Source organism: Eschrichtius robustus, chromosome 3 (assembly GCF_028021215.1).
Source record: "Eschrichtius robustus isolate mEscRob2 chromosome 3, mEscRob2.pri, whole genome shotgun sequence".
Classification (NCBI taxonomy): domain Eukaryota; kingdom Metazoa; phylum Chordata; class Mammalia; order Artiodactyla; family Eschrichtiidae; genus Eschrichtius; species Eschrichtius robustus.
In genome coordinates this window covers 33,351,971-33,379,445 of record NC_090826.1, presented here as the reverse complement: position 1 = coordinate 33,379,445, position 27,475 = coordinate 33,351,971, and the positions used below count along the sequence as shown (strand labels likewise).

Sequence of the window (27,475 nt, the reverse complement as noted above, 5' to 3'; positions counted from 1 at the left end):
GCTGAGCTTCTGCCTTTTCTGAGCCCAGCCTCCCTTCTGGGTGCTTCTCATTCAGAAGTGCTCTCTTGAATCTTCTCCACTTGGGGCTGGGCACGTGCTGTCAGTGAATTACCTGCATGTCTCACTGAGATGTGTTTGGGTACAGGACAGTGGGAAAGGCCAGATGATCCCCTTCAGAGAAAAGTCCAGGGCTAGAATGAAGGGGGCAGACCTGACTTCTCATGGTGACAGTATCACCTGCTTCATCTACCTTGACGACACTGGAGGGGTACCATGTATCCGAAACCTTACAGCTAGGAAAGTCTTTGCTTTTGCTAAAGAATGTTACCTTTCTTTCTTTTAGATGTGAATCTCTTACCTGGCCCCATCTCTCTTTTTGCTTTGGTGGTCAGGAAGCTCAGGATCGAACGTGAAACCTAATTTTAAGAACTCTGTAGGTCTTTGCAGCCAGAATATTTGTTCTTGTTTTCGATGATCCTGATTTCCTACTCAACAGTATTCTTCCTAATTCTCATCTGTCATATTTTTTCACTGTGTATGTTTTCAATGCAAGCCGTCTTTATTTTTTCTTGTGGAGTAAGGTAAGGTACACTTAGGTAAGTAACTGAAAATGAAACAGATGAGACAGATGTCCAAGTGCTTACCATGGTTAACAGTGGGGGATATTCGGTGAGGGAATTATGAGAGCATCAGGGTCAGACTTGAAATAACTGAATATTAAAGCCTCTTCCCTATCTCTGCCTCACACTGTAAGAGAGTCCCAAAAAGAAGGGAGCTGCCTAAGGTTTTATGACATATTACTGACTGAGAAGAAATCAGTACTTTTCCTGGCAGCCAGTTCTCTGCTCTTCCCATGACAACAGGCCTCATTCTGGCTGTACATGGCATGGTGAAGGGAAGAAAGACGGCTCACCACTGGCCTCTATGGCCAACAGAGCCCATGTGAAGAAGTGGAATGCTCCTTCTGTTCTCCCTACTTTCAAGCCCTGGCTGTAGAACCCTTCTGACCTGCTGGCTGACAAGGGGCTTGGGCTACCCTCCATGGCAGATGCCATCCATGCCTTTGGTAATGGGCATGGTCACAGCAGGCAGCTCAGAGTGCCAGCCTGTGCCGAGACAGGAGTGGAGGGATGTACTTCAGTCCTTGCTTAAGGACAGAGAAAGCTTTCTCCATGAGAGATGCTGTCTTCACCCTCAGCCAAGAAGGACGCAGGCTGAATCTGGCCCATGTGTCATACGTAGTCCAGGAAATAAGGCAGGCAGGCAACTCTGAGCAGCAAACATTCTGATGAAGTTCCTTTTTTAAATCAGCTGAAGATCTCAATTTGAATCAGACATGCAGCTCAAGTTCCCTTAGCTTTGGACATCCCCCCTCCTCATAAAGGTGTCCCCCTCCTTCACAGACACCCAACCTGAGGGCAGACAAACCTTTCCAAGCCTTTCCCAAGCAAAGTGGTCCCATGAATGTCCCCAGACACAGAAACCCAGACTCCAAATTATCTAAAATGAGATTTATTGCATTTCATGCAGTTTGAAGTCCATGCAGCAAAGGAGACTAGCACAATTTTTAATGCATTTAAAAATAAAATAAAATTAAAACTGGGGGGTGGGGGGCAAATGCACAAAGTCCTAGTCTCCTTGAGTCCCTGGAAGAGAAGGGTTTGGGAATGAAACCATCCACTCCCCATGGCAAATAAGTCTCTTAAGTGCATGGAATGTTTCCATGGCCTCTGATGCAAATCCACAGAGCTCTGGGGCAAGAGCAGGGACGCGGGGAGAGGAGCACTAGTGAAAATGAAGCTACACACGGTCACCTAATTTTACCTGAGGGCAGAACAAGGTGGTAAATCCTGGGGCAGCAGCTGTTCTAATAGTCAGGAGATTACATACACCCCTGAGGAGATCTGCTCCTAAAAGAAGTGGCAGTAAGAACCAAAAAAAGAAAAACAAAAGAAATATTTCTTCAACCACACGCTTCAAGAAAATGCCATAAATATCTTATTTAATATTTTCATTTCATAGCATTGGACACACAGCTCAACATATTGAAATATTGATTCCGTGGAGAAAAAAATGGGAAAAAGGAAATAAAAAATATTGCATCTTTCTGTTGGAGAATCTCGGCCCCCAGGCGTCGGGCGTAGTGCACCAGTGTCCTAGCCTGCAGGAGGCGCTGAGGTCGGCAGGGTCCTCTGGGGAGGGAGGCTGTGCCCATTGCCCGGGGCTGTATGGCAAAAATTGTGTTGGGTGTCCTTGGCCTTGCCAGCTCAGGCCCTCAGTCGCCGGTCACCTGGGGGGCCTGCCCGTCGGAGGGCTGGTTGGCTGACTGGATGAACATGGGTTGGGCGAGGTCCTGGCCGGCAGGCATGGTGACTTGCTGGATCTGGTAGAGCTGCTGCGAGGGGTGGAGAGGAGAGAGTGAGGTCACCCCTGGGAGAGGGGCATGCAGCTCCCTATGGGCCTCGAGTTGGTTGGGGGCCCCAGATACCTCAACCACCACCCATTGCAAGGCGTCAGAGGGAGGAGGGGAAGTGGAGCTCTGCTGCGGTTGGGAGCAGCAGACACAGGAGGCACCAGCCCGGTGTGAGGGGGTATGTGTGGTGGGCGGGGAAGAGGTGCGGGGAGTTGCATTTCCTGTGGCTTTCACTTCTCTGGGCTCTGCCTCTCCCGTTAGCTCAGAGCCTCGAGCTTGCTGCACGCTGTTCCTCTGTGACAAACACAAGCAATTCGAACCACTGTACCAGCAGCTTGGAAGTCAGCATTTCCCCAACTCAGTAATCCTCACTGGCAGGGGCAGTAGGGATTACCCCCTCTCCTCTTTTCCTCAGAATATCTGGCTCAGGCTGAGGCTACACTGAATCTCCATCTCCTGCATGGGCCCTGATGGGGAGGCAGGTCACCTGGGATTAAACGCTTACTACAGCGAAGACCCGCGAAGATGCTCGCGTAGCCACCACGGAAGGTTAGGGCCAACCGGACATGATTTCTCAGGTGTTTCCAAAAGAAACCAAAAGCTAAGACCCCCTGCCACAGCAGCCCTGGCACGTGAGCCTGGCATCTGGTGCTGGCAGAAGCCAGAGTTGGGTCCTGATGCCAGCTCCTCTCCCTTCTGGGCAGCAGAGAACATAGGCTTAGGCATGTCATCCTATCATGTCCTCAGGGGTCTCTGGGAAGATAGTGCGAAGGGAAGGGGGGCAGGAAAAGGGAAGATCCCTTCCTCACGAGTTTAGAATTACTGAATTCCAGGCACCTAGAGAGCTTGAGAGGTCACATGTTCTCTGCATTTCAACTAATCCATGCGATTAAAAAGAGCATGGCTTAGAGAAAAACTATTCTTAAAGAAAGGAAACAGGAGACCTGCATGCTAGTCCTGGTTCTGCAATGAACAGCTAAGCAAGCACAGACAAGGCACTTCCCACCTCCAGGGCTCAGTTCACTCATCTGTAAAACGGGGACTGGGGCTACCTAATGTCTAGGATTATCGTCAACTCCCACCAAGTCTATAAGTCTAGAGGATAGGCAAGACTGTTGTTTTAACAATTTCTGTCCACTCACTGTTAACAGATGATGGGACAGCTGCCCTAGCCATGCAAACCCACAGATGTCCCCCGCTACCCTGTCACAGCTCCTCACCCTCTGCTCCTGCCTAGGCCGGGTGTCCTACCTGTCCGTCCGTGAACTGGCTGAACTGCTGCTGTCCTTGCTGGACCTCTGTCTGTGTGATCTGTAGGAACCAAGATGGCAAAGCAGGCAGATCAGCTGCAGGGTCTGGTCCACCAGCCCACCAGCACACCAGCCCACCAGCCAGGAGAGGGTCGTGAAGATCAAATGGACAATGCACATAAAGTGCCCAGAATGAGGCCGGGCACAGAACAGGGGCTTGATGAGCAGCAGGAAAACAAGGGTCCCTCCCCACCCCCTAGCACAGACAGCTACTCAGCGTTGGCACCACACAGAGGACCCCGGAGCATGCAATATACAACTTCTGCAACCATCTCTCTTAATGTCCACCTAACCACCCCTGCCCCACCGAAACCAGCCCCTTACTAAAAAAGTCTTTCTGGGGCCTGAGGCTCTAGTCAAACAAAAACACCTAGCTCCTAGGTACTGATAGGACAGGGCATAACATTTATGGTTTAGGCAGAAACCCTAAGAGTCTGTCTTTCAACCAGTGAAGGCAGATTGCAAAACACTGGGCAACGTGGTGAGTGGTCCCTTTCATTCTTGGAAGGTGGGCTCCAAACCAAACCCGTATCACCCAGATTATCTGACTGGAATATGAAACACCCTGGCGAGCAGGTGGCCTTGGCCCTGGAAGCCCTTGTGGCAAACCTATGAAGTACTTTTTCCGAGAGAGGCCACGTGCAACCCTCTGGGCCAAGGCAGGGGGAGGGGGGGTAAGGAAAACATTTATCACATGTACTTAAAATCTTATGTGGGCATTTTAAATACATTTTAAAGGAAATTTACGGACCCGGAGAACTGCATCATATAATGCCAGTTGCTGCAGACAGCTTGGTAGACTAGAAAAAAGACTGAAGAATGTTTGTGTGCGTATATGTTATCTATGGAACATTTGACTAGCTAATGTTTTCTGTGTACCTTCTCCTGGAATCATCACAGCCACCCTGCAAGGTAAGGACTGTCTTCTCGAGTGTCCTCACTATGGCCAAAAACAACCCATCGGGCCTACCCATGAGGCTATGAGGAAAACAAGGGGACAGGTATGAAAGGGCTTCATGAGCGTTTCTTACTAGTGTTCTTTGTTTTGGGTCTTTCTCCTCCCACCTGCTTGAGGGCAGGAGCTAAGTTTTGTCTATCTCCCAGTGCAAAGTAAGTACTGAAGAAATATCTGCAGAATAAATGAATGATCCTGAGACAAATGGAAAATATTCGTCATAGATGAGAAGGTTTTAACTGTGCCCTGTGGCCAGCAGGATTGTCCTTCACATCAGTTGAGAGGAGTTTCATTCACCTTTAAATTCCATTTACATGTTAACATTCATTCAACATTCATTCAACGAACATTTACTGAGCATTTACTGAGCACCTACGAAATGCCACGTTGTTATAATTACAATCTGTTGTTACATAGACTCTGTCCTCAGGCACCCTCTTCTTGCTTCACTCCTTCCTCTCTATACAGCCAACTTTCCCCACTTTCTGGCTTTAGTTCCTGGTCTCAAAACTGACCTCTGGGGAACCAAGAACTCTTCCTTCTCATTTCCTCCCACCCTGTGCCACAGAAAGTTTCTGGATCCCAGGCTAGAATCTTACAAGTTTAAAAAAAAAAAAGAAAAAAAAAAAGAGGGGTACACTAAAGGGTGGGACCAATCTTGAGATCTGATTCCATGCCAGTGATCCCCAGGAAATTAGGGAAAAGCCCAAATCCTTATGCAAGCCAAGAAATGGGTTTAGAGTGGGCCTTTAAAGATCCCAGAGACTATATGGAACTCAGAAACCCTGCTTTTGGCTCATTCCTCATATTTTCCCAAATGACATCTTTGGAGACCTGCTCTACAAACTCAGCTCTGTCACCACTGTCAATAGATACATCACCAGAAATGCAATTGGGCCAGACGAGTCCAGCTCTTTAACGACTGCCTCTTTTTTTGGGTCTGAGGCAAAAGAATTGATTAACAATGCCTCCCCTTGTCCAGCATCCCCCGTCCCCTGCAAATAATACCCACATCCCCCAATCCCCAAGCCCAGGGAGGCAGCCCCCTCAGCACCTGTGGCTCAGCCTTCAATATCTCAGGGCATGAGAGGAGATGAGGAGGGCAGTCTCTGGTTACGGGTGCATGAGAAGGTAGAAGTAAAAACCTAAGTAGCTTTCCAAAGGGCACAGGAGGTGCCAGATCACAACAGTCATCCAGGTTTAAAGATGGAAACTCAGCCTGACGATGAGGCAGTCTGTCAGAAGGCTTCCTCCAGTCAGACCTGCGCACACACACATTGGGCTTTCTTCAAGTATCCTTGAGGCTTCCCCTGCCTTGAGTTTCCTTGTCGCTCAAGAGCACGATGGTAAGAGACACACTTTGAATCCAATCCTCCGATAAACCCCATCTGTCCCTTGGGGTGCAGAACAGATGTGCAGGGGGTGGAGGCGGCTCTTGCTGAAGGATGGGGTGGCGAGAGAGTTGTGTGCTGAGCACTCCTTTGTCAGAAGCCAGCTCCTGCTGGTTCCCAACTCAAGCCCTGAATCTCTGCAGCACGTACCTGTTGAGCATTGGTGGCAAGCGTCTGGATCTGTCCCTGCACAACTTGGGTGCCTGATACAGGCTGGGCTAAGCGAATATACTGCAGCTGGCCGGCATTCAGCTGCACCTAGGCAGGGTCAGAGACAAACAAACCACCGGAGACTGAATGCAACCTAAAACAAGCAAACTTTCCATGACAAGAAATGGTGACTGTCCCCTACCCGTCCCCACCCTGACCCCTCCAAAAAGGCCGACCCTGAAAAGTTCCTTTTTAACAGAAACCCAAACAAGCAAAACCATAATATCCCTACCCCGTAAGTCATACAACACAAAAGAGAATATGTTCCTTGAATGGACTTGGGGAAAAATTCCCAGAGGATCTTGTCATATATGCGAGGACAGCATGGCCGGACCCTCAACGTTCACTGGCTCTTAGCTATTTGCTCACAGTTTATGTTAAGATTTGATGCCAAAAGCTGTCTGACATTATCGGAACGCTTATACCTTAAGTGTGGGGCCTTTCTCCCCTCCGTCTCCACCCTTCCCCACCCCTGTTCCCGGGACGGCTGATCTAATACTGAGAAGAGCCCCAGAGTCTGCCAGGAGCCTAAAGCAGATGGCCATCACCCCGCACCACAGCCCTAGAACTGCCCAGCCCCATGCTGCACATCTTGGAAGAGAAAGCTGGCCCGCTTTACTATCTCTGTCCCCAAGAGCCAGGACCAATAGGGGTCTGTGGGACTTTTAGGATCCTTGGTGCTCAGCACTAGCTTCTGGCCAAATACCTCCCAAAGGGAAGCTGAATCAATAAACCTTTCACATAAAACCCCATCATGGGAAACCAAAGCTACAAAAATGCCCTTAGAGTCCCTCATGCTTAAGATTAAGTCTCAGATAATACAATAATACCACATGCTGCATTTAATTGTGTGCTAAAAGCCTTAACTCAGGCTCTTAATGCTACAGCGTACCATGAAAGCATTAGTGCTTCGAGCATGGGGATGAGGAGAGGACCAAGGCAGCCAGAACGTGAGAGGAACTGTGGCTCAGCAGAGAAAACAGTCAGCAAAGGAGGACTACGGACAGTCACACTCAGGATGTGGGGAATGAAAGCGGCTCCAGGAGGACCAGCAGATTTGGTCTCTCTCTATCTGGAGGCCCAGACATCACCCTCCCTGGCTGCCTAGCCTGATTTTCTTGTAAGGGTGAGCCTCTTGAGGGTAACAGGCAAGTCATGCCTCTTTGTCCTGGAGCAAATTTTCCCCTTGCCTTCAAGAGCTAACCTCATTGCAGGGGCTTTTACTTCTGTGAGGAAAATGCTGACAGGATGAAGCTTCTGCATGCAGTGTTAAATCAAACTGCTTCTCTGAAACTTCAGACTCAATGCGGATTTGAACCATGAAGAAAAGACTAACACTGAAGTTCCTGGTAGAACATTCCAGAATTGTCCACTTAAGGCAAGATGGAGGGACACAAAATCTAAACCCGTTAATAATCTGGTTCAAAGGAGACAGGGCAAGGTATTGTGACCTGTAGTCATTTCTCTCCTGAGAACATGCCAAGAGGAGCTGCTGGGAAGTTGTGATGCCAAGCCTAAACTCCCCACTACATCCCACAATGCGGCTTCCAGGCAACATTAAGTTGCTTATGGGGAGGAAGACAGCTGGGTGGAGGCTTGGGAAACCTCATCCGCCAAGACTGATGGTGGCTGGTCCCAGGAGTCACCAGAACTCCTGCCAAGGAACATGGGATGAAAGACCAAAGCCTCATCCCAGGAGTGGGGGAAGGTATACTGCTGGCCATAGGGATTTTACATTTCCCAGCTGGGAAGAGCTCTTTTGCAGAAACTCAAATGTGACTGAAAAGCTGTGAGCCAAACAGTTCCAAGCAGTTCTTAGAAGCAAGCTCTTCTTTCAGGCTTGGGTTTAGGTACTGGTGATGCTCTGCCCTTCAGTCCTCTACCACAAGGGTAGGCCTGGGGACTCTCACACCTTTTTAAAATTACAGAGCAAAGAAGCCTACCCCCTGGGCTTTCAAAAGAGGAGCAAAGCTTCCTTCCTCAAGGTCATCACTAATACAAGCACTCTGGTGAGTTTAGGAATGCAGACTCCTGCAGAAGGTATACAGTGAAGACCAGCTCCTAAATTCTGCAACAAGTCTTCTGTGCCCCAGAGGCTTTAAAAGACTCAAGTTAAAGTTACTACAAAGTGTGAACTCTTCTCTGGCTTAGCTGAACTTGTTTTGGTGCCCTCACATGCAAAAATGAGAACCATTTATGAGAGAAGTCATGGGCTGGTGGCTGCAAGGAATCTGGAATTGATGGGGGGGGGGGGGTGGGGCGCGTGTGTGTGGCGCCACCACCCCCAGCCCCACCCCGTGCGGGAAGGAAAGGGAGGGGGGAAAGGGAGATGGAGCCGGGGGGTCGGGGGAGGGGGGGGGAGAGAGAGAGAGACAGAGATGAAAAGGAAAGAGATAAACAGAGGGATGCACACACTCCCCTTTCCTAAGCTTTCTCCTGGCCTATTACTCTGTTAAGAAGAACAGTCCCCAAAACAGAGTTGAGGATACTTTCTGAACTTTCTTCAAAGAGGAAGTGCTTAACCAAGTCCAAGTGAGTTTCTGTATCTGCCTACATTTCATTTACAATAGGAAGGGCAAGGGGCAGGAACAGGCCTGCTCCATGTCACTCATTTTCCACATTTTTTTGTGGCAAATTGACCAATGAATAGATGGCAAGTGTTAAGATAAGGACCTTTTTTTTTTTTTCCACCAAAGAACAAGTACAAGCGAAAAAGCCAACAAATCTAAGAAATGAAATCCCTCAAGGCACACAGGAAGTAGCAGTCCACAGTTAAGGAATGGATAAGTTAAATGAAAGCCAAAAATACACTTTGCTGCAGGCTCCACTGGGAACTGACTCATGAATATGCAACAAGTGTATTTATGGCCTTCTCTATACACCTCCCTCTTATTCTCTGCAAATCAAAACACAGGACTAGGACTGCCTCACAGGGCCTTTGGGCCTTGGCACAGAATAGTGGTTACAATGATTTCTCTGCGTAGGCGGAGTGAGGGGAAATGGAGAGGAGCTGCCCCATCGTGGTGAGCCCGAACCTGGATTAAAGGAAAGCAGGGCGTATACGGTGAAGCAAGTTGTGGTCTGGGGTAATGGGAATATAGGCTTATAACAAAGTGTGTGTATGTGTGTGTATGTGTGTGTGTGTGTGTGTGTGTGTGTGTAAAATCTTTAACTATTTCCTGTTATACTGTTGAGCACAGTGCCACGCAGACCTTAAGGCAGGGCAGGACTTACCGGGATCTGCTGGATCTCTCCTGTGTTCGTAATGATCTGCTGCATCACCTGCATGGTCTGTCCAGTGCCACTCTGGGCCTGCTGGGCTTGACCTTGCGGCTGGGCCTGGACAATCTGCACCTGCTGACCTTCTCCAACCTGCATGGTCACGGGTGTGGTCTGGAAGGAAGAGTCATGAGAAAGCTGACTGAGCTCCAGCCCAGAGCCATTAGGCCTACCAAGGGGTTAATAACGAGCAGTTAAGCAGGAGCAAACCCCTCCATGAATGCCTGACCTCATCGCAACACTAACAATACTCAACCTACAGAATCCCTTGGGCTTAGAGCACTGTTAAAGTCACTCTCCAAAATAAAAGACAGGAAGGCCAAACGGATTTTTAGACTCAGAGTACAGAATATTTGCCTCAGCCCCAAATACCTCTATGCTTCAAATGTTGCAACTCTTCACAGCCCCTTCAATGATAGAAAGGCACATACGGTACAGGAGAATCAAAAGCAACCACGATAATTTGCCTGAGACATGGCTGAAGTCAAGTCTGGAGCAGGTGAGTTTACAGGGCAAACTAAATGGAAAGTGGGGTCAGTATGGGTTAACTAAGCTCAGGACCCTGGGCTCCTTCTCACTGGAAGAAACATAAAGGGCACACTGGCTTTCACCCCCATTCAAGCAGCAGAGCGACTCCAGCCCACTCTGGCCAGCCGGCTGCTCTGGATCACAGCACTGCTTCCCACGGGGGAGGCAAACACCCTTAAGACCTGGACACTGTTAAGACCTGGACCTTAACTGAGGCTACCCGTAAGAAACGGAATTTAATAAAGCCAGAATTTTAACTTTCTAGAAACAGGAATCGCAGATTTAAGGAATTTCTGTCTAATGTATATGAAGATTCTGTGTTTCACACATACTTAGAGGACTGCCCAATGAAACTTGCTCCTTTGAGAGACAGTAGATTCAAACTGTCAAAAGGATCAGTCATTTCTTTAGATCTCAAAACTTTAGCCCTAGATGTGACCTTTACAGATCCCAGGATATCTTGTTCATCTGGCGGTGGTGCTAGTGGAGCCTTTTAACCACACCTGCACCCCAACCCCTCACTTTGGATATGATTTCTCCCCACTCTGAATTAAGAATCACCTCTTAAGACAACTCTGAGAGTCTTAATGAATCCTGGGCTTCAATCGATGCTGTTAATTCTGATGCTCTCACTTTCTGACTGCACAGGTCTACTCTCCATCTAAAGTTACAAGGGAAGGGGCTATGTTTTGAGAACTGTAGATGGGACTCAAGGGATTACTAGATAAGGAGAAATTACTAAAAACTGCAGGAGGGTAGGGAAGAAAGATGACAGAGGGCAATACATGCAGTGGGTTAGGTCAACAGGAAACATCTCCTATACTCACACCATGATTTCCAACTCAGCCTGTTCCCCAAACCTCCAGTAATAAATGTTTCCAATTTTATGACAGAAAACACAGGATTCACTTTAACAAAACATGCTTTTCTTCCAACTTTAATATGTATTGGTCCTGCGAAGATATCTGAACTCAATTTGAAACAACAATTCCTATAGGTCCGGGGAGGTGTGACACAGCACAAGGCCACCCTGAACCAGCCAGACAGCGAAACAACAGAGATGCTGGGAGGAACCAACTTCACCGCCCTCACAAGCCTTATCAGCTCCAAGCTGAGCAAGTCTGGGGTGGCAAAGAAGAGGCAGGTGAAATTCTCGCTGACTAAAAAAAATGCATACTGCCAACTCATCACTGTACTACCAACTCAATTTCCCCAAGAGGATTTCCAAGGTATTTCTAAATCATTTCAGGAAAACGAGGGCTCGTGTTAGCATGGCAGATGCCCTGCTGTCGGGGCACAATAGCCATGAGCTTCTTAGAATGGTCAGCCAATCAGAGCCAGCTCTTGGCAGACTCCCTTGAAGTTTGCTCTGTACAGGGATAAGCCTTTGGCAGGTAAAGCTCTCACCACTGCAGAGGCACAAGCATTAGCCAAAGAAGGTCCCTCAGGCATCATGGTGCAGCGGATGCCTTGAGGCAAGGACTGGGCTGTGGTCATCTTTAAACCCCGTCTGCCTAGCACTGTGTCTTGCAAAGAGCAAGCACTCAATAAATTTCTGTTGCATGGATAAGAAAACGAGCAGGGAATAAATCCTAAAATCATAATTAATATTTAAATCTACCCCTGTCCCAACCTTTTTTTCTTTAGGCAAACCCAGCTCCTTACTAGAATACACATGGCTGTTTGGGATGTGTCCTCTGCCTATCTTTTCAACTTGCCTAGACGTTCAGCTATGCGGACTGTACCCTCCCCTCCTACCATTCCCTGTGCTGTTTCTCACCTCCAAGCCTTTGCTCGTGCTGTGCCCTCTCCTGGGAAAGCCCTCCTTCCCTCTTTATTTGATTCATTTCCATTGTTCCCTCTAAGACTCATATTATTCCCTTCAGGGAACTTTCTCTGACATCTTCTTCCACCTCCCTCACATCTTTGTTAGGTACCCCTTTTGAAGTGCTCCCATAACACCCTCTACACAATCCTAAGAATATCTTACACTTCCCACGTGGCAAGTGGTGTAACCTTCAAGTATTTGTAGCCCCAACTAGATTCTTGAATTCTTAAAAATAGGGACTGTTTTATTCATGCTTGTATCCCCAACACATAGCATTGGACTTTATCTAAGAGGACGTTCAATGTCTGACGAATAAATAAATTAATGATTGGCAGGGAATCTGGAGTCAGAGCTCAGAAAACATAGTTCTCCCTAGGGGCAGGACAGGGATAAAGACGCAGAAGTAGAGAATGGACTTGAGGACACGGGGGTGGCGGGGAAGCTGGGACGAAGTGAGAGTAGCATTGACATATATACACTACCAAATATAGATAGCTAGTGGGAAGCAGCTGCATAGCACAGGGAGATCAGCTCGGTGCTTTGTGACCACCTAGAGGGGTGGGAAAGGGAGAGTGGGAGGGAGGCTCAAGAGGGAGGGGATATGGGGACATATGTATACGTATAGCTGACTCATTTTGTTGTACAGCAGAAACTAACACCACATTGTAAAGCAATTATACTCCAATAAAGATGTACAAAAACAAAAACAAAAACACAGAGTTCTCTTCAGCCTCTCATGATCCCCAACAATGTGGATGCTACTGCTTTCAGACAGAGAAGGAATCTTCTGATTACTATTGTAAAAAGAGAAAGTCACCTGACACAAATTTGGTGGGACACAGAAATGATGGGGAAAAGGGGAGGAGAGGTATGCAAGCTGGCAATGATGCCTGATCTCCCCCTTGAGGGTACAAATTCCAATTCTGGTGGGAGACACAGACAGCAGGCACGGAGTCCACTTAAAAGATGTCACTATTCTTCATGGGGGCATTATAAAGATTTTTTTCCTCCTAAAATTTTTTAGGGACCCTGGAGAATGTCTTGCTCACTGCACTTTCCTCATATGACCCACAAGGAAACCAGGGTCCAGAGAGATCAGGTGACACATCACCTCAGTGGCTGAATCTGGGGAAAAGCCCAGGTCTCCAGAATTCAAATCCAGTACTCTACAGTGATCTGACTGCCCCTCTGCCCTAGTCACACTTTGCCCATCCCAAACCTAAGAGGTGCCGTCTGGCTGGGCCGGCACCCTCCGCGGTTCACAGACCTGGCCCTGCTGAGGCTGTGCAATGATGATCTGCCCGGGCTGGATGGTGGTTGTGGAGCTGGTGGTCTGTTGGCCTTGCTGCTGCCCCTGGACCTGGACGGCAGTGGGCTGCTGAGCCAGCGTGAAGTAGTACTGGACGGGCTCGGCAGGAGTCACAGACTGGCGCACCTCCTCCTGTGGGGCAGAAGGAGGGGCAGGTAAGAGGAAAAGAACCGGCTCAGCAGCCGCCACAGTGAATTTCCACTCTTCCCCCAAACGGGCTCTGCGCAGTTGCCTGCTGAATGCTGAGCTCTCCACATTTGAAGCCAAGAGAAAGTGGAATTCGAAGAGACCAGTTGCGCTAAATCAAACTAAAAATAACAGATTCCATAAGCTTCACAAAACATACAGCCAATTTTCTGAAGTACAGAGTAATCACCCACTGCGTGATGAGTTGCAAATGGGCAATTAATTACCGTAACTAAAAACCACGCACTAGCAGTGCTTGATAGTAAATGCCGTCAAGGCCTATGATCTGAGAACAGTGCTAACGGCAAGCACCCCAAATACCATGCTCTCAGGCTGGCTCCCAATCTCCCATACAGGCAACACTCTCCGTATTTCGCTCCCACCACCTCAGGAGGGAAAGAGCAGGGGAAAGGGAAACAGGGCCTTTTCTGGATTGGAATTTCAGAATCAAATGTCAGGATCAAGAACACTGGTAGGCAAGAGCCCAGCTTTTCAGAGCATGTCGAGAGCTCTGTGGTCACTGAGGCCATGTCTATCCAGCATCACATCTGGTCTGGTGGTACTTAGCCACAGAAGCGCAACCCAGGGGGCCTGAGGGACAGCCCTCCACTGGGGTGGCCTCTGGCCGATCTGCTGGGTGAAGAGACCGTTCCTTCTTCAGCTGACGTTTTCCATGGCAGAAGGAGTAAACAACCCTCTCCCAGCCACCTCGAGCTCACAGCTGAGAGTGTAGGATGTTTACACACACTACGGCATGGTTACAGCCTGAGGGTCCAGGGGTGGCCGGCCCCTGACCACTGACACAGATCGGCGTCTGCTCCGGAGGGCCCTGCGACACATGGTGCCCTGCCTGGGACAACAAAAACAACAGAAACATACAACCACTTGGGCTTGTTGAGCAAAATATCAGCTAAATTTACTCACTTCCATGTTCTGGACTAAGTTTGCCATGTTCAAGGAAAGAGGAAAAGAAGATACTTCTTGAAGGTATAGAGACCCTATGGACCAAAGCTCTCCAAAGTGACATTTACAAAGTTGGTACTGACCCCATCCCCAATCTGTGCTTCCACAGTCCGTTTCTCATTACACTTTTTTGTACTTGCTTGCCAAATTCCACTACTTTCCCTGGTAGAATGAAAGCCCTGTGAAGGCAAGGCCTCACTCTCTCTTGCTCTCCAACTGTCCCTACCACCTGTCTCCTTGCAGGCACTCAATAAGCAGCTGCTGAATGATGAATGGATTCATAGAGCCAGGCAGACAACTGGAGGTAGGAAAGTACTTTTTTTAACCCAAGTTGGGAGTATGACAAATTCTCTTGAATCCAACAGCTGTTAGCAATAGAAAAGAATCCCTAATTTCTTGCTACCTCTAGGATTCTGTGGCCATAGTGCAGGAGACACTCCTGTCCGCTAAAGAACGGGGTTGGGTATTCTTTTGCTTGCCCGGTGACTGGGGGCCCAGGATACTAAAACTAGGACTCCTGATATCTAGCCACTGAGAAACTTGGATCTCTGCATGACAAGGTTCCCTAATGGCCATTCGCCCAGTCTAGGCAGACACTTGTAACATTCTGGGTTTCTAAGCTAGTCCTCAAACATGAACCAACTTTCTAAGTTAATGTATTCTGTGCTTCAGGCCCAAACAGTTTGAACCCTGGACATGATCATGCTGAGGCAGAAGAAGAAGGAGGTCCCCTTTTATTTTCATCTAGGTCTCAGTTTCCAGAACAACTTAACTGTGACAACATCACCTCCACTTCAACCCCAACTTCTCACATTATAAATAAAGGTCAGCCAGTCAACTTGATCTTGGCTGTGACAGGGATAATACTGATACCCTCCTTAACGAAGAAACAAAGGCCAACTACTCTTTTCAAGGCTCCTGAAATAGGTTCAATGAATTTATTTTCCACTCAGAACTCCCTTCCCATTCTATAAAAAACATCAACCACTAAAATCCAAACTAACTTGGAAAAGTTCTTGGGTGATGAGAGGGTATAGAGGACTAAGACCCCTAGAACTAACATGTAGGACGTCTTGGGGAGTAAGGAGCCACTGGCATTTACCAGCCCTGACCTGTCATTGTTCTGTCTCCAGTTATCCTTGACTGTAGCTAATCTGCAAGTGAATATGGTCTTTTTGCCAGACAAATAGCAAACCCTTTAAGTACCACCTTCAGAAGCTAAAATATCCCTTGCCAAAAGCTGTGAGAACATGTAAAGAGCTTCTCCTATGATGCCTACTGTATGCTCTTAAACTGTTTATGAACTAGGCAGTGCCTAGGACACTTCTGTGAGTATCAAATAGAGGCACCAAGGTTTGTGTTGTGAGGACAGGCATGACAGTTCTCAAATCACTGGAATGGAAGGAGGCATATCTAAGCTTCTTCTGCATTATGAATACTCATTCTGCCAATGGAGGTCAAGCTAGCAAGGGAGTGATTATGCTTGGTTTAAAGAGAAATGGGTGAAGAGGAAATGACATTTCAATGAGCAGGAACTTCCAACTCACAGTTTTAATGGGGCAGAAGTCAGGCCTCAACTATCTTCTGCTTGAGTAGTCTTTACTTGCTTTCCCGAAGAACAAGAAGACATCCCCACGCATCTCAGAGAAGTCAAGGGCCTTAGATCCACAACTCAGTATTTCTGGCTCGTTTCTTTCCCCAGCAGTGGGAAATCACCCCCTGTGCTACAACAATCTCTGAATGACTGGATCAATCCAGAATGGGGCACTTGCCCACCTTTAGCAGTGGCCTCCCCAACCAGAGTGCCTGCTCTTGGAATCTCTTCAGAAGTAGAGCCTGATAGACAACGCCAGAGAATGAGCAGCCTCACATCCTAGAGCCATCACCACAGTGCTGTGCAGCCAGCCCCAGACTGGGAGAAAGCACATTTGCTTCAGTAGCAAGAATGAACTGCTGCCTCTTTCAGAAAGGGTGAGTTTTGGAGAGTAGGCGCTTTTAAAGGACTTCAGGAAGGTGCCAGCCAATTGGGAGCTTGGGAAAACGTCATGTCTACAGAGGATTAAAAGTGCTATCTTAGAATTTCAGGCCAGCTTTCAGCAATCTCAACCTTTCAAAGGCCAGGCAGTAGCTGTCCCGAATAGGATGCCGATCAATCGCCTGAACACCTGCAAAGAACTGAACCTGTTCAGTTCAGAAACTGAGCTGTTTCAGCTAGACACACTTTAAAGGAGATGGATCATAGCATTCGGAGTCAGGCTAGGATGTAACAAGGAGCTCTCTGACACCCTAAGAGAGTCAAGCGCTGAGGACGCTGGAGGAAGGGAGAGGACATGACCATTCTCTCTAGCCAGCTGGCTTGGCAGGCAGCCCCAGGGAACAAGCAGGAGTTGGTGCAAGGAGCCCGAGCAAGGCCTGATTTTGTCACAGAGCTCACCACCTTGGTTTAAAGGGGGCTTCTGAAACAAATTCCAACAAGGAGAATGGGTGAATGGTATCAACTGTTCTGAAGGAAGAGAAGTGGTCTGAGTTCTTGTTGTAGTGACTTCTCAGAGAGGAGGGAAGCACTAAGAGGAGGAACTGAGCCGTGGGCACAAACCTGCAATGTTTCAAAGGCGATGCACAGCGGGACGACCGTGGCAGCCTGCCGCTGTAAACATCCGACTGAAAGCTCCCTGGAACGCCTTACAGCTTCCAGTCAAGGATGTTTACAGTAGCAAAGACTGCCCAGAAAGAACGAAGACGCAGTGAGGCACCCCGCTCTAGGAAGGAGGTGCAGAGGGCTTGCTAACCCAAAGACCCTCAGGCACGGTCGGGATTACAAAGGGTGTTTAAGATGCCCACTTCTCCTACACTCTCTTACTCATTATTAACATGAGACGGCACAGGAGAATGGTCGTCACTGAATGACTCCTGTTTCTAAGGACAATACACTATGAAATAATTCATTAAAAACACTTAAAATTTTATTAACAAAACAGAGAAAGCAGATCAAGGCTCAGCTTTGCTCCTGCCAGACTCTGCCACTATTCCCCAAGCACCTCTACTACATCTAGTGAGTCATGCAATCTGCATGCCTAAAATGATGAGCTATACAGGAGAGGGGTCTATCACAATTGCAATTAAGAGCTTTATGCACCCAAAGTGCTGAAAAACAATGGTGTGACCTCTGGAGAGGAACAGACGGAAGAGCAGGAAAGGCAGACACGCACATTCTTTCTCATGACTGCTTAGAAAGGTCGCTTAAGTGGTGGTTCTCAAATATGGTTGCACATTAAAAGCACCTGGAGAGCTTTAAAAAGCACTAGTGCCTGGGCCTCCCCCTCGCAGATTCTGATTCAGCTGGTGTAGGGGCGGGGCCTAAGGACTGGTATTTTTTAAACCCTAACAGGTGATTCTAATGTGCAGCCAGTGCACTGTGCAGAGAACCACAATCTAGAGTAAGAGAAAACCCAGTCCACTCACTCCAAACACCACTGTGCACACACAGAAGCTGTTTCTTGGAAATCTAAAATCTGTAACTTGCTCTCCCATCCCAGATTAAGAACTCTGACAGACTTCCTAGGATACCTCGAAATGAGCTTCACTTTACTGTTGTAACTAAAGTCTTTCATTTTCATTTTGTCTATTTTCATTGAAATACCACCTCAGAGGCACTGAGTTAAAAGCATCCCTAAATTAGTAACAGAAGGAGATGTTAAGGATGGATCTGGTCTACAGAAAGAAAAGCGAAAGAAGAGCAAATGACTTGTGCTGAGACTGGAAAAGGAGCGTATCTGACACCAGGATGCAAGGCACTCTCTAGTCAGCAGCAGCGGCAGGAGCAATGCCTTCCCAGCTCACCTGACGCTTTGGTGGTTTCAGCTCATCTCTTGGAACAATATCGATGAGAAAGTCAAACTGATCAAATTTTGTAATTGCCATGGCGATATCATTCCTCTGTAACAAAGAAAAGCAGAGTGAAAAATTAGCCTGGGGAGAAACTAGTTCACCTGGCTTTCTACTCTCCAAGTTACAAATAAGGTAAGACGATGACTTCTAAGCCAAACTAAATACCCATGGCCATGCCTACAGCCAAAAGAAGTACAACCAAACTCTTACAAACTTCAAATGATCAGACTTGATGGACAAACACTGACAAAAAAGAGAGAAATGTAGCTCGTGCTCTACAAACTGTATATTTGAGCCTCCAACTATTACCACCTCTGCTGGATCCTAAATTATCATCCTCCAGATACATCTGTACAAATCTAGCAATCTTAACTGACACGTTTCTGGTCATTCTGTGGTTAGCAAGGTTAGACTATCATCATTCGACCTTATAACCTTTTTAAGCCCCTAAATAATATTTTGGCTCTTTGGTTCACAAGTAGTTATAATCTATTTTGAATCTCTTAGCTGAAATCCTAATTCAATAACTTTTTGCAATATTTTCTAGTCATTGGATCTATATATGTTAGTTCCTACAAGGCTACAATTTTTATTTTGAAATTCAAAATCACCATGTCAAATCCACAGTTTAAATCTTGTTCCACGTGACATGAACACTGGAAGTCTGAAGCCACTAGAATAGAGGCAGGGTGGGTAGAGACCAAGTCAGCTGCCTAATGCTACAGAAACCAAGGCCTGCTCTGATGGCGTTCTAAGAGTGACATTCCCTTTCTTTAAATAATAGAATCACAAGATTTTTAATTAAAAACCAACACACTATGTCTACTTAAGATTTGTGTACTTCACTGTATGACAATTTTAAAGCAAAGGAAAAAAACAGAAAAAAATAGTGAACTATGGTGAGTGATACATATGTTGAAGTGTTCAGGGGAATGTAAACTTTTAAATGCATTTAAAAATACATGACTTGGGGACTTCCCTGGTGGCGCAGTAGTTAAGAACCCGCCTGCCAATGCAGGGGACACGGGTTCGAGCCCTGGTCCGGGAAGATCCCACGTGCCGCGGAGCAACTAAGCCTGTGTGCCACGACTACTGAGCCTGCGCTCTAGAGCCCGTGAGCCACAACTGCTGAGCCCACGTGCCACAACTACTGAAGCCCGCACACAGAGAGCCCATGCTCCGCAACAAGAGAAGCCACCGCAATGAGAAGCCCACGCGTTGCAACGAAGAGTAGCCCCCACCTGCCCACGCGCAGCAATGAAGACACAGTGCAGCCAAAAATAAATAAAAAATAAAAATAAATAAATAAACTGACTTTGGAGCAGCAATGGTGGCTATGCATATTCAAAAAAAACCAGATGACTTGATGGATAGAGGGAAAGACAGACATGGGAACAAAACAAGTAAAATGTTAACGGTAGGATCTAGGCGGTCTAAGTATACAGGTGTTCACTGTAAACTCTGCTTATGTTTAAATTTTTTTGTGTGTTAGCATGTTGACTTTTCCCTCCAACATAATAAAATGTTGGAGGGAAAAGTCAACATGCTAACAGAAATCCTTAGCAAGCTCTATATATCACATCTTAAAAGAAGGTGACTCATCAGACAAAATAGGAGGGGATGGAAATTTTCCTTCCCTTGTCTTTGTGATGGCCCCAAGCCATTGAAATGCAAAACTCCAGTCCACCCTTCTTGCCAGCCACCAGCTTGATAATAAACCCTCCCAACCGAAGCAGGGCACATCTTAAGGCTGCCAGGTCTCATTTAAGATTAGTACGATATAGTATCACATTCTTGATGATGTCACCTACTCGAGCTACCCAAATGGCTCATCTATGGAGAGAATGAGGGGGAGAAAAAAAAAAAATCACCTCCAAACATACACCAAAGTGTTCTACAGAATTTTGGAAACAGATATACTTAAATGGGTCTTTTTAACATTTTTATTTTGCCATTTTTAATGCTAGTATTTTACTGATTATCATATTTAGTAAAAAAAAAAATACAGAAATCTTAAGTACACAGCTTGATGAATTTGAATAAATATATGCACCCAGGTAGCTATCACCCAGATAAGAACAGACAAAGTTTCCTTCTATCCCTTTCCAGTCAACTTCCTTTCCCTACCAATCTGAGGCAACAACAACTCTGATTTCTATCATCGCAGATGGTGATAATATATGGGGTCACGTGCTATGTAATTTTTTCCTCTGGTTTCTTTTGCTTAATATTATTGAGATTCATCCATGTTGTTGTATGAATAAATAGTTTGCTTCTTTTATTGTTGAGTAGTAATCCATTTTATGAATATATCAATTTGTTAATCTATTTACATCTTGATGGATATTTGAGTTGTTTCCAGTTTTTGGCTATTATAAACAAGGTTGTTATGAACATTCTAATACAACAATGTCCACATTTTTGGGTGTACACGTAGGAGTGGATGGCTGGGTCTTATAATAAGGAACATGTTTAACTTTATTAGAAAGTGCCAAATAGTTTTCCAAGGTGATTGCACCTTACATCCTGACCAGCAATGAATGTTTCAGTCACTTCACTTCCTTGTCAACACTTGGTATTGTCAGTCTTTTTTATTTTAGCCATTGTCGTGGGTGTAAACCAGTATCTCATTGTGGTTTTAATTTGTATTTCCCAGATGACAAATGATATTGTATACCTTTTCATATGCTTATTGGTCATCTGGGTATCTTCTTTTTTGAAGGGCCTGTTCAAGTGCTTTGCCCATTTTATTTTTTAATCTGAATTGATCTTGAAGGTAGCTTTAATTGGATCTCTCTAGATTCACAGACTTCCTTCAAGACAGCATAAAATAAGTTTTCAATGTCTAGCCACACTAGAATATAGACTTCCCAAGGGTAGGAATTTTTATCTGTTTTGTGTATTAGTCCCCAGGGCCTAGAACAGTGCTTGGCACATTGTGGGTATTCATTTAATATCTGTAAGATAAATGAATAAAAGCATGCATTTTCAATTTTGGAGATAAAGGGAAACAGAAAGCATAATTTACTTCCTTGGCTTTGTTGTTAAAATACTGTCACTCTTGTATCTGTCACACCCTTCCTCTTATGTCTGGGAAATGTTTCCTCTAACAACTAGGGCCTGGATGTTGAGCGGAGGGCCTCTAGAGCCAATGACCAAAGGGTCCTCATACAACATGAATGCTGATTTGCTGGATTAAAATAAAAAAGGAAACATGAAAGAAGAAAAGGATTCCCAGGAGAGTAGGGAAGGAACAAAAAGGCTAATGAGGTTAGTGAGACTATTCTTCCTGGGGCTGTTCTTTTCTGGAGTCTCTCAAGGCTTCCAACCAGAAGTTGTTTAGATCTGGAAATAGATAAATACCCCTTTAGCCTCTGTTTATAGTGAGAGCTCACCAAGTACAAAGTTCAGTCACTGAGCTGTGAAAAACAGGAGAGTTGGAAATTAAGATTCTTGGTGGGGAAATACAGCCTATCTTGGCTATATGGTCTGCCTGCCTCCCACCAGTAGAGGAAGATGCCAGTTAAACATATCAGCTTGACAGAGTCCTAAGGAAAAACAAAAACTTTGGTCCAAAGCCATGCAACAGAAGAAGGCAAAGGCAGCTCTTGCCTAATTTTCTACAATATTACCTGAAGAGTCCGGCGCTTGTTATCCTCTGTGTGGATCCAGGCTCGAAGAGTCAACTCAGTGATAAAAATCTGGGCCGCCTTGGCAAACAGCACAGGGGCTTCTGCACTGATCATCTGCAACAGACGTAGGCCCTCCCTGTCAATCACCAGCAAGTCATTCCAACCAGTCAGTTCATCCCTTACCTCATGTCCTGCTCTTGGGCTATGGGGCAAGGGCTAGAAAACAAGAAGGTGGTAGCCTTACAAGATTCCAAGGTAAAATAAATCCATGAGTCGGGGACAAAGCAGGTAGCGGATAGAAGAAGGGAAGAGGGAAAAAGGATATTTATCTAGCACCTACCACGCACTTTCTTTCTCTCATAGTAGCCTTTCAGAGAAACTAGGGTTTAGGAGAGATGAAGTGATTTGCCTATGGCCACAGAGCCAGTAAGTGGTAGGATTTAGGTTCTAATCCAAAGGGAGACAATGTGGGGAAAGATAATGAGTATGAGAGCCAATGGATTTAGGGAAAATCTCTGGCTTCCCATCCTTTTGGGCTTTATTTTTCACATAGTGAAAAAGAGGATAACAACCTTCCAGGGTTGCTGTGGGAATCAAATGAGATAATATATATAAAAGCACCCAGCACAAGGCCTGGCACACAGTAAGTGCTCAAGTAATGCAAGCTGCCTTGCCAAGTCTGAATTCAAAGTTCAAATTCCTGGTCAAACAAAGCTCTGAACCCTTGGTGAGGTGGTCTATGCAGGATATAGCCACGGGAAGAGCTCTGGAGTTAAGGAAGTAGGAGGTGAGAATTGGGATCTTGGTTCTCCTACTCTGGGTGAGACACTTTTAACCTCTTTGTGTCTATTTCCATATCTATATAATGGTGAAACTAACAATTCTTAGCCTATCAAATCTCACAGGGTTACTATGAGGAAGAAGTGAGCTACTAAAAGGGAAAACTGTGGTAAACTGTTAGCTTCCCGCACAAATACAAGAGACTATCAATTTTGAGTGGAAAGAGAGACAGTTGCTCTTTTCCTGTGAGAACTGTAACAGGAGGTGGACTCCTAGGACTACAGATAAGGCCACCCCCAAGTAAATCCTCTCACAAGGATAAATCATGTGCAACAACTCATAGATTGAAAAGTTAGAACAAGTGCAATATCACTATCAAACATTTCTTAGAGCTCAGATCAACAAACTAGAGATTGCGATAAGATGCTCGGAAGACGTCACTGTCCTGTTGATGTGATGACACATGCTTACACTACATAGTGAAAAGCATCGGGCGATTCAAAAAGCAAATACTCAGCATCGTTCAACATCTGGAACACAGGATATCCCCAATTTTCAGAGAAGACCATACAACGATTAAAACTGTTCAATTTTCGCTCACATAACAATTTTAGAGAGGATCCAAATAAAGAAGCAACACAATATTGTCATTTCTGTTTAATTAAACTTTGAGCTCTAGAGAAACGAGCAATAATTTTCCCATCGTTTTACTTTCAATATGAATAACGAAAACGAATGTGAATTCACCTTCACATCTTCATCCAGTTTCATAATCTTCTTAATACGAGCCAGTGGGAGTTCCTGTACTCGGAAATCTTTCTGAAATGAGTAACAACAGGTACATAAATGGTAGGAATAATCAACAGGGCATGACAGGCAGCATGAAACACTCTGATTGGTTTAGTCCCTCCTTTCAGAAAATATGGCAGGAGAGGAAGTACAAATGAAATTAACAAAATACAAGCTCTAGAGGCAAAATACTTCTTAACCAATGCAAAGCTTCAAACAAAGGGTTTCAGGATAAACTTATGATGGCTTCTAACAGTGCCCTCATGAAAAGCGGCCCCAAACAATACCAGATTCTTTGCCAGCACGATATAGAGATGTATTATACGTGTCTTCCCCCACCCCGAAGAAAGTTTACCAGCTTGCATGCAGATTAAAATGAGATTTTTGTCTTAGGGATTTTCCTCCAGTTCTTCCTTCTAATCAAGGACTGCAAGGGCAAGTGCCAGCAGCACCTGACCATAGTGATTGTTCTAATCAGCCAATGTGGCACTGCCTAGTTCTGACTTTTGCACTAATGTGACACCAGAAATTGGGGAGGAGCTCCTTTCCCATCACAGCAGCAAAGGCCTTGTCTCCAAAATCTGCTTGGGGGTGGGGGCGGGAGTAGAAGAGTATGGAAAAAGGGTGAGGGTGAATTTACCAGCTGTCATTTAGGAAGAGCCCTGTCAATTTTTTCTTAACAAACAAGACTAAGCTGGGGAGAAACCATTTAACTTTATTGTGGATAGGATTTAGGAAAGGGATTTTCGATTAGCACTGCTCAATTACTTGCAATTTAAGTGCTTTTTCATTTTATTTTGATACTACTGGTATTTAAACACATGACCAATGATGGATGCAATTCTAGAAATAAAAATCAATTTTGGGTTTCAGAGCTGCAATGAAGAGAAAGGTGCAAAGGCAGAGATTAGCTAAAATCAGCAAAATCCCTACTGGGACTAGGTGTCAAATGATTGATTCTATAAGTGGTCTGAAATGTGACTCACCAAACCCAATATGCTCACCTGGGAATTTACATCATCACATTAAGGAGGAAGCAGCTCTTATTTGAGATTTGGTATAATTAACATGCATTAGTGAACTTTCTTTTCCAAGACCAACAGAAAACCTCAACTATACATCAAAGAAGGCAGTGGGGCATTTTGGAAAAACATCACCAGCCTTCCCAGAATCTATTTTATGAATACAGAAGAAGAGCAACTATTAGGATAAAATGTACACCGAGACATCTTACTTACTTACTTTACTTACTTTACTTACTTACTTACTTAATTTATTTATTTGGCCATGCCGGGTGGCATGCAGGATCTTAGTTCCCCGACCAGGGACTGAACCCATGCCGCATCCCCTGCAGTGGAAGCATGGAGTCCTAACCACGGCACCGCCAGGGAAGTCCCAAGACGTCTAATTTCTCCACCCAAACCCAACAAGCTGCTTGGCTACCACTCACCTCTACAAATTTCCAACACTAATTTTTCATCTTTTCCTTTTCCAAATTAGGTATCATTTTCCATAAGCCTCTAAAAATCTAACCCTGGAGTGGTAGAGGCTTAGAAGTCCAGTTTATTAAAGTTTCACCAAAAGGAGACAGCAGGACACATACTATTCTTATTTTTTCTCCTCCTCTTTCATTTATTACTTCATGCAACTCAACTAACAGCAAATGTATGATACCTACTACTATGTGGAAGATGCAAATATATTCTTACCTTTGAATAGCCAAATAGTTTGTTAGAGACTATCACATAAGAACATTATAATCCCCTATCCTATACTAGAATGGGGGTGTAAAATCCCACACAGAAAAGAAAGAAGTGACCAGCTGGCAATGGGGGGTGTGGGGCGCTGGAGTGAGCGAGAGGAACTGGCAAACGTTCCACAGAGGGGCTGAACCTGAATTATGTCTAGGGATACTGCAAACTTGCTTGCTGGAAAAGTACGTTATTCAGACAGAGGAAACAGCATGCACAGAAGCACAGAGACAAAAAACCTGGCCTATTTAAGTTTTCAATGTATGACCTTAGTACAGAGGGGAACAGCAGGAAAGGGAATGCTGGATTGGGGCCAGACTCTAAAGGGATTTTTAAAAAAACATTTAACTACAGAAATCAATCACTGGTCTTCCTTCTTGTGTGGCATATCACACAAAATGATGATGTTAAACAGAAATGCCAAAGAGAATACTAGGGATGATAATTCCTTTGGAAGGCCTCCCAGGATGATACACAAAGAACAAGATTATGACCACAAGATTTAGGTCTCTTGCAAGTGTGCTCTCATTTGGCTTGGTTATTTAATATAATTCCCACAAGACTGCTCTAAGATTACTTAACTAAAGCCCAAAGCTAATAAAAAGACCTCCTTCCCCAACTTGAAAGAATAAAATATTACTTTTAGAATTTCTATGAGACTATTCTTTAATTAAAAGAAAAAACAAGAAAAGGTCAAGGATATCATCCCCACCTTGATGAGGTGTAAAATCAGGCAGAAATTTACAAAAAGCTCTGCTCTAAGCCCCACCAACCTTTTCTTTTGTGAGAAACTTTCTCATGATCCCCAAACCTTGAGATCTTAAAGGATCTTCAGATGTGCGTGTGTGGCTCATTATCGCTGACGACAGCCCAGTTTTCTATACTCTCAGCCTAGCTTTCCAGTCACATGTAAGGGTTTACGACAAGCTTATTGGAGAGGGGAGCCCCTTCACTATCAGTAAATTGGCTTTCAAGTCAATGCTCCCCTTGTCATTGGAGACCATGCAACTGACATGAGTAACATTAAACTTCTCCTGATGCTAATCCAAGTGGAAGAACAACTAACACATTTTACTCTTGGGAGTGACATCAGCATGGTAGAAGAGCAGATTCTCTCTCAGAACATTCTCGTGCTCCTGACCACAACCAAAGAACTACACTTAAAAATGCTGCCAACTGAAATTGCCGAATTTCAAGAAGTCTGAATTCACTCAATGAGAGTTCAAAGCCAAAGAAAAGTCAGTGGGTCTCAGGCTGCACTAAAGAACATCCACAGTTTCAAATAATGATGAGAATCTTTTGCAGGCCTACCTAGTCAGGCACTCACTCCGGCAAAGTCAAGATTCTATCCTCTCGAAAGCAGTGATTCTCAACCTTGGCAACATGTTAGAATCACCTGGGGGAGCTTTTGAAAAACAAGATGTCTGGGCTTTACCCCAGACTAAGTGAATCAGGAACTCTAGGGAGTGGAGTCCTGGCATCACATTTTTTGAAAACTACCCTGGTGACTGTAATCCACAGTGAGGGTTAAGGACCACTGCTTTAAAGCCTTGTTGCTCAAAGTGAGGTCCCTAGACCAACAATGGCATCATCTGGGAACTCAAAAGAAATGCAGATTCTCAGGCTCCAATCCAAACCTCCTAAATCAAAATCTGTATTTCAACATGACCCTTATGTTGTTCACATATAGACAATAAATTCTGAGAAGCACTGTTCTACAGGAAGAGCTCAAACAGCACAGGACCTATTTTTTAACAGTCCACCAACCTTTACCTCCAAGTTCTTGTTTAAATCTGATTTGATTGTAATGGTGGAAATGTCATCTTCCAATCTGGAGGCATTGAAGAATGAAAAGATATAATTGGCGATTAAAAGAAAGTGACCTAAGCATTAAATTACAGCTAACTGAAGGCTAAATGGGATGTACGGAAGGAGCTTAAAGGAGGATTAGATTTCTCCTTAAGATTCAGCATTACTGCCTCCCCACCTGCCCCCCAAAAGACAAAAGTTAGCTTCTTCTTCCACCCTTTCAAAGAGGTCTAGAAGGGTAAAATTCAATGCCAAGAAGTCTATTAATTATTGTTCCCAGAGTTCTGCTATACAGTATTTTACACAATCATCCTGGTGTACAATCATTTTGGTATGATTTTTAACCAACTTCAGTTCCAGCTGAACACCATCTGGGTTTATGGACAATGCAGAGCTTTCAAGAGTGAGGAGAGCCTGATGGCCAAGCTGAGATGAAAGACAAATTGCTTTTGCA

General features: G+C 45.4%; 1 protein-coding gene across 2 annotated transcripts in view; it reads right to left on the bottom strand.

Annotated features, from left to right (window-relative positions):
- Window positions 1-1,530: 1,530 nt before the first annotated feature.
- Window positions 1,531-27,475, bottom strand: part of NFYC (nuclear transcription factor Y subunit gamma) — a 62,586-nt gene continuing 36,641 nt past the window's right edge. The window contains exons 3-10 of one of the 2 annotated variants that reach the window (XM_068539632.1): window positions 23,420-23,491; window positions 21,893-22,006; window positions 18,213-18,308; window positions 13,182-13,355; window positions 9,514-9,672; window positions 6,220-6,327; window positions 3,665-3,724; window positions 1,531-2,707 (exon numbers count right to left, since the gene is read on the bottom strand). In XM_068539632.1, the coding sequence (XP_068395733.1) occupies window positions 2,276-2,707; window positions 3,665-3,724; window positions 6,220-6,327; window positions 9,514-9,672; window positions 13,182-13,355; window positions 18,213-18,308; window positions 21,893-22,006; window positions 23,420-23,491 (1,215 nt within the window). In that variant the 3' untranslated portion in view covers window positions 1,531-2,275. The remainder of the gene's footprint in view (window positions 2,708-3,664; window positions 3,725-6,219; window positions 6,328-9,513; window positions 9,673-13,181; window positions 13,356-18,212; window positions 18,309-21,892; window positions 22,007-23,419; window positions 23,492-27,475) is intronic. The other variant, XM_068539633.1, reaches the window with a different exon arrangement.